At 44.8% G+C, this 7,500-nt stretch overlaps 1 protein-coding gene across 2 annotated transcripts in view; it reads left to right on the top strand.

Annotated features, from left to right (window-relative positions):
* Positions 1-7,500, top strand: part of LOC311047290 (transcription factor Sox-6-like) — a 150,748-nt gene that overhangs the window by 119,462 nt on the left and 23,786 nt on the right. The window contains exons 11-12 of one of the 2 annotated variants that reach the window (XM_084059954.1): positions 2,079-2,256; positions 4,698-4,918. In XM_084059954.1, coding sequence (XP_083916080.1) covers positions 2,079-2,256; positions 4,698-4,918 — 399 coding nt within the window. Of the gene's footprint in view, positions 1-2,078; positions 2,257-4,694; positions 4,919-7,500 lie in introns of both variants that reach the window. The other variant, XM_084059953.1, reaches the window with a different exon arrangement.

The following is a 7,500-nucleotide window of genomic DNA, read 5'->3' as shown; positions in this document are numbered from 1 at the left end:
GTAGAATGTAAGGGATACAATGGGAAGGGGGGGGGTAATATCAACAGTCAATCAGATATAATAAAAGTGACAATGTGTGCTGCTGGCTTCATTGAATCCAGTACAAAGCAGCATGAATGAATTGAGTGGAAACCTAATGACAACAGTGATAATAAGAAACCTGAAGCCATGGAAATTTGGAAGCTGTTTGCGATTGGGACAGGCTACTTAGTCTGTATAGTGTTGAATGGAAGCAGCACGGACACACTCACACACACGCACACGCACACACGCGCGCACACACACTCACACACGCGCGTGCACACACTCACACACACACTCACACACACACACACACACACACACACACACACACACACACACACACACACACACACACACACACACACACACACACACACACACACACACGCTCATGCACAGGAACAGAAATGCACATACATAGACATAGACATCTCTCTTTATCTCTTATACACACACACATACACACGCACGCACGCAAACGCACACACACTCTCTCTCTCACTCTCTCTCTCTCTCTCTCTCTCTCTCTATTCCCCCCTCTCTCTCTCTCTCTCTCTCTCTCTCTCTCTCTCTCTCTCTCTCTCTCTCTCTCTCTCTCTCTCTCTCTCTCTCTCTCTCTCTCTCTCTCTCTCTCTCTCTCTCTCTCTCTCACACACACACAAACTGACTTTGGCGTGGGCTGCCGTTTGGCTGGGGCCCAGACCTCTCGGCTGGCGCGAGCGCACACAGCTCATCTTGACTCGGCGACGAGGCAGTAATGGAACCCATGTGTGCATGCGTGTGTGTGTGTGTATATGTGTGTGTGGGGCACAGCTGTATCCGGCGTCACAATAGACCGGCGTCAGAGCTCACCGCACTCAAACAGTAGTGCTGTGCCCTCCAAAAAAAAATCCCACCCCTGCACCCCCCCCACCTCCCTTTCCAAAAAATCTCCAGAAACCTCCTCACGCACACGCTAAGTCTCACCCCCACCCCTGTGCCCCGATCTTAAAATACCACCCGCAGACTGAACCTCTCTCATCACGTTCCCCATACTCAGGCCCCCAAGCTCCAAATTAGATCGTTCGAGTTCGTTAAGCGTTCGCTCCCAACGCGAGTCGGCCGGTGTTGACGTGCAGGGCCTTTTTCCTTCGTCTTCCTTTTCTCATCACAACCTCTTTTTCCTAACCCTTTTTTTTCTCCAAGGGATGCTTCATGTGGTCACCTTTGATTATAAAGTACAGAGAGGGACACAGGCACACAAAGGTGCCCATTGGCTGAGACAAGTAGCTACAGTTTTGTTTGCATCCATTTCAAATGTATTTATTAGAAAGGGCAAAAAAATATATATACAATATATATATATATATATATATATATATATATATATATATATATATATATATATATATATATATATATATCTGAGAAGGGGTGACTGCTCAAGTCACGGGAGGTACAGTATAACATCACTAATGTATCATGCTTATTCTTAACCCATTAAGGCCTGAGGTTCCGATTCTACAAATGTCTTCTAAATCCTAACAGTTTTAGTTTTTAAACTTATGTTACTATGTCAGTGGACACCAAAATGTATATATTTGGCCACGGACCCCCATCTCAAAATATTTTGTTCCAGGGAGCCCCAGAAGCGAATATTTGAGTTACAAATGTTCGCTTTAAAAAATATACATTAAAAGATTTGCACACATTTTCAAGATTTTTCAAAAATAGCAGATCTACAAGCTCGTATATCTGCTATTTTTGAATAGCCAAAGTGTAAAATAACACTTTTTTAGCTCAAATCTAAAAATGACACAGATGCGTTCCCGGTCTTAATGGGTTAATAACACAGTGAAGGGTGACCCGATAGCCGAGTGGTTACGGCTCTTTGCCCGTCACAGCGAGTCCCTGGTTCAATTCTGTGCCGACCAGACCATTCCATTTGCTGCATGTCACTTCCCATCTCTCTCTCCCCGTCTCTCTCTAACTAAGTCTGTGACTATGAAATAAAAGGCTAAAGTAATTCAATAATAAATAACGCTGATGATTCACTATGATAATTGGTCTTACAGGAGGAAGGATCGACACAGCCCCTGAACTTGTCGGCCAGACCCAAGACGGCCGAGCCCCTTCGGTCCTCGACCTCCCCCTCACAGAGCCTGTACTCTGGCAGCAGGTCCAGCCCTGTGGGCCTGGGGAAGGGTCGCATCCCCAGCCCCCTCCCCAGCATGGGCAGGAACACCTCCCTCGGTGGGTACCCCACGCACGCACGCACGCACGCACGCACGCACGCATTGTTGACATCTGTATACACACATCCGTATACTTCATTCAGAAAAAATGCACAACCCATTGCGGTGTTAACATTGTAACAAAATAACCCACACGAAGGCCTTCCCCTGTCTGCACTAAACACACAAGCACACACACACACACACACACACACAGACAAACCCCAAGAAACTACGCACTGCACATTGGCTAGACTTTCCAACACCTCCAGCCCAAAAGAGAGACCCGTGTGTGTGTGAGATAGAGGGCCAGGAAATATGTTGGTGTGAATATAGAAAATATGTTTTTGTGTGCTTAGGGTTTTTGTGTACAACACCCCCCCCCCCCCCCCCCCCCCCTCACACACACACACACACGCGCGCGCACGCACACACTCTTGTATGTGTGTGTGTGCGCATGTGTGTGTGTGTGTGTGTGTGTGTGTGTGTGTGTGTGTGTGTGTTTGTTTTACAGGAGTCCAAAGCCCTGTACTTAGCCCCAATGAAAACCCTCGCAGAGGAAGCAGTGAAACTCGGCACACGTTATTTGGCTTTTTTTTATAAGAGCTTCCCTCGCCGTCATTGTCTGGCCCCAATGCTAGACCCCCGCCATGCCCCCTTTTACCTCTCTGCATATCTGTTATTAAGACCAATCTCTGAGCCTCTCATTATCTCCCTCCCTCCTTCACCCCAGAAAACAATTTCACCAGCTCGTCTACCCCCCCAACCGTGGCTTTGAGGATGCCACACTTGTTGTTGTGTGTTGTGATTTTCCTCGCGTGGCCCTGTTCCTTTTTTTTTTTGTGCGTTTTTTTATGGCCACCCAAGCATTACAGTTAAAGCAGCTTCCTCCTTGGTGTGTTAATTAGACAGGGGGAAGAAGGCGACGGAAACTTTGCATCCTATTATTTTTTTGGGGTGCGGGGGGGGGGGGAGGGGTCTTCAGAAGTGTACAAACTTTAGAAGTACACCGCGGTGTACAATAAACAAGAAGGGAGGACTTTATTTGAGGACGTTTTTTTTTTCAGAAAGTAAGAGAGAGAGAGAGCAAGTCAACTGGATGAGCGGAAGCAAACTTAGGTGTTGGACCGAGTGCCGCGCTACGAGCTTGTAGATCTGCTATTTTTGAAAAATCTTGAAAATGTGTGCAAATCTTTGAATATGTATTGTTTAAAGCGAACATTTTTAACTCTATTCTTTGCTTCTGGGGGTCTCTGGAACAAAACATTTTGAGATGGGGGTCGGCGGCCAAATACATATAACTTTTTTGGGTCCTTGACATGAAAAAGTTTGAGCACCACTGATATAGAAACATACGTTTTTTTCCAGAAAACTGGCTTCAGGTCTTAAAGGGTTAACCTGTATCTGCAAATCTTCTCTCAATAAAGTATAGGATGTGTGTAAAACTCACTCAACGCGTAATTGAAAACCATGTTCAAGTAAGGGAAAGAAAGACCATAACAGCTATATTAGAAGTACAAGGTTTATATCCATGGCTTGTTGTTTGACTCTCTGCTTGAAATAAACATTTTTTTAAATCTGTCAATCAAAGTGACAAACCCCAAATGGTCCTGTCAGTCAAAATGATTGACAGTTGACCAATGTTGATATTATAACAAGGATCCCCAGCATGCCAATTTGATGTATTAACACATTCCACCTCAAGGGAAACGAGAGCTTTGGTGTGAGTCGCTCTGAAGTCAAATAGCTTAAAATGTTGCTGTAGTGTATTTAAGTCTTATTTGCATCACACGTTACATACACAGGGAAACCCACTGTACCACATTACTACATAGCAAGAGATACAAAATACACAAAATAGTTCTGATTCATTCGAAATGAAGAGATACGTAACATGGGTAACCTGTCTTTTTATCTCTCCCCTCCCCTCAAGTTTTGAATGTCCTTTGTTGTTACTCACAACTCAGTTGGCGTAAAGTAACCAAGTACATGTACTCAAATACTGTACTTAAGCACAATTTTGAGGTATTTTTTACTTTACTAGAGTATTTCCATTTGTCTATACTTTTACTTCTACTCCACTACAAATCAGAGGCAAATATTGTACTTTAACTCCACTACAATTATTTGAAAATGTTAGTTCCTAGTTACTTTGCAGATATAAATGATTACATTATAAAACATACATTAACCACTTTAGCCCTGTTTTATACCTAGGCTATTTTCAAACATTTTAGTACTTTTACTTATTGATACTTACTACATTTTGATACCAATACTTTTATACTTTTGTACTTTTACTCAAGTCAATTTTGAATTCCGCACTTTTACTTGTAACAGAGTACTTCTACATTGCAGTATTAAAACATTTGAGTCCTTCTTCCACCACTGTCACTCACAGTACAGAACCAAGGAGACAGCTGGTCAACCTGTGTCTCTGTAAAAACCCTTGTCCAGCAGATATTCTGTCGAGCCTTAACTCCACGGCGCTGTTCGGGGACCAGGACGCCGTGATGAAGGCCATCCAGGAGGCGAGGAAGATGAGGGAGCAGATGCAACGTGAACAGCAGCAGCACCACCACCACCACCACCAGGGGCCTCAGAGCCACCAGGGAGGGCCACAGAGCCTGGAGGCCAAACTGTCGGCCCTCAACAGCATGAGTCTCAACAATGGAAACAAGGTCAGAGGGGAAAAGAGACACGGATACATACACACATTCTGACAGCACATTTTCGTTTAGTTTTGTCTAAAGCAAGTCTTTTGAAAACAATTTAATTGAGTTTTTGTCATATTTTAGTCATCTGAAAAGTTTAGTTTAGTTTTAGTCTAGTTTTAGTTGACTAAATCTACGGTTGATAGCGTCGTAATGGCTGATTTTACACTTGGTTGCATGCTGAAAATAGCCGATCTACAAGCTCACAACGCGTCGAGCTGCGACTCGTTTTCAGAGCGCAACACCCGAGAGCAACCAAACTTACCTTGACTTGTCTTTTAGTTCTACTGGATCTCTTCTCCATTAGTCCCCTCACATCTAACATTTTTGTCTAGTTTCTATTTGTTTGTTTATTTGCTTTTAATTTGTCCATATATTCAGTTTTAGTCATCATATTGTAGCTTAGCTTTTCTAAATTTTGTATTTAGTTTTCGTCAGTGAACAAAGGTAGTTGACGAACATTCGTCATAGTTTTAGTCGACGAAATCAACAGTGACACAGACTGGGAGAGGCATGCAGAGGGGTAGGCCATTACAAACGGACAGAATTACAAACTGGCAGACAGATAGAAGGACAATGTGGTAGAGAGACACACAGACTGACTGTGATTTTGGGGACAGACCAGACAGCTACAGATGTGCCACTTCAAAACTTCACACGTTACTGTTCTTTCCCTGTAAGTGCCCTGAAAATGCATTGTTTTCCTCCCTTTTCTGCCCTTAAAATGCACTGTTTTGCCCCTGAAAGGAAGTTGTCACTACACACCCCCGTTTTTCCCTTCAACAGACAACCATATACATGAGAACAAAAGAAAGTGTGTTGAAGGTGGTGTCAGACTCATTATGAGGCGAAAGGTGATTTGACCAGTTGCTCAAATGAATTAGCATCATAAAAGCAGTGATCATCAAAATAATTCACCATTTTAAATGCCCTTCTTTGTCCCTCTTATTGCCCTGGGAATCCCCTGAAAATGTACTGTCTTTGCGATGGCAGGACATGTGAAGTTTTGAAGTGGCACATCTGTACATGAAAGAACAGCGGGACAGATGGACACATACAGCGTCTAGGACAGACAGAGGACAAAGGGTCAGAGAGACAAATGGGTAAAAGGGACAGATAGGGCATATGGGCAGCCAGACAGACGGATTGACAGTCACAGAGACAGACAGCAGGGTATACAGCAAAACAAGAGGCAGAAGGATGGACAGACATAGAGACAGAGAAATATTGAGAGACAAACAGACAGACGGGTGGACATGTGCTTTACACCATAGAAATGATAGGTGCACATGAACACACACACACACACACACACACACACACACACACACACACACACACACACACACACACACACACACACACACACACACACACACACACACACACACACACACACACACACACACACACACACACTCAAGCTTTGCATCCCTTCTAAAATCATGTCTGTATTACTGTACGTACTGTAATTGCAGTAACAGGATACAGTAATATTTTCTCTCTCTCTCTCTCTGTCCCTCTCATACACAAACTGACACACACACTCGCACACACACACACACACACACACACACACACACGCACACGCACACGCACGCACGCGCACACACACACAATAAACCACACCGAGTGAAGGAGTCCCACTTGCTCCACTGTTTGGTTGGCCAAACATTCAAAGTTTCTCTGTGCGGTTCCTGCATGGATAAAGTGCTGCATGGCTGATAGCTGGAGCTGCTTGGCCAGGACCCCGGCTCTTGAGAAATCTCTCTCTCTCTCTCTCTCTCCTTCTCTTGTCCTCCTCTCATCTCCATGGCCACCCAGAAGCCTGCCGCTTTGAAGAGGGTGCAGCTGGGCCAATGACAAGTGATGGTTTTGGCGCACATGTTTGTGTGTGTGTGTATGTGTGTGTGAGACCGTGTATGTGTGTGTGTGTGTGTGCCTGATGGAGTGGGTGTTCTTTTGTTGAGAGAATAGTCAAAATCGGTGTGTGTGTGTGTGTGTGTGTGTGTGTGTGTGTGTGTGTGTGTGTGTGTGTGTGTGAGTGTGTGAGTGTGAGTGTGAGTGTGCGTGTGCGCGTGTGTGTGTGTGTGTGTGTGTGTGCTCGCGCGCGCATGTTTAGGAATTGATCAAATGGTTGTTTTTAACGTTGGGGAATAACAGTAAGTTAACATGAAGTGTTTTTGTGTCTGGTGAAGCTTGCAACTTCCCAAACATGCGTGTGTGTGCACATTTGTCTGTGTCGGTCTATGAGATTGGCAGTATCTAAATGTATGCATGAATGTGTGTGTGTGTGTGTGTGTGTGTGTGTGTGTGTGTGTGTGTGTGTGTGTGTGTGTGTGTGTGTGTGTGTGTGTGTGTGTGTGTGTGTGTGTGTGTGTGTGTGTGTGTGTGTGTGTGTGTGTGTGTGTGTGTGAGTTCAGCTCTTCTCTTGCCCTGGAGGAAGAGGCAGCGGAGAGGAGAGGAGAGGGGGGGGGGGGGGGGTCTGTCAGTGGGATCTTAGCCCCAATTAAAAGAGGCTATCTTGGCTAACGAACTCCCCATCATGC

Source organism: Gymnoscopelus microlampas (genome assembly GCF_963454915.1).
Source record: "Gymnoscopelus microlampas genome assembly, chromosome: 6".
Classification (NCBI taxonomy): domain Eukaryota; kingdom Metazoa; phylum Chordata; class Actinopteri; order Myctophiformes; family Myctophidae; genus Gymnoscopelus; species Gymnoscopelus microlampas.
Note: the sequence above shows the minus strand (reverse complement) of the source record. Positions and strands in the feature narration are given on the sequence as shown.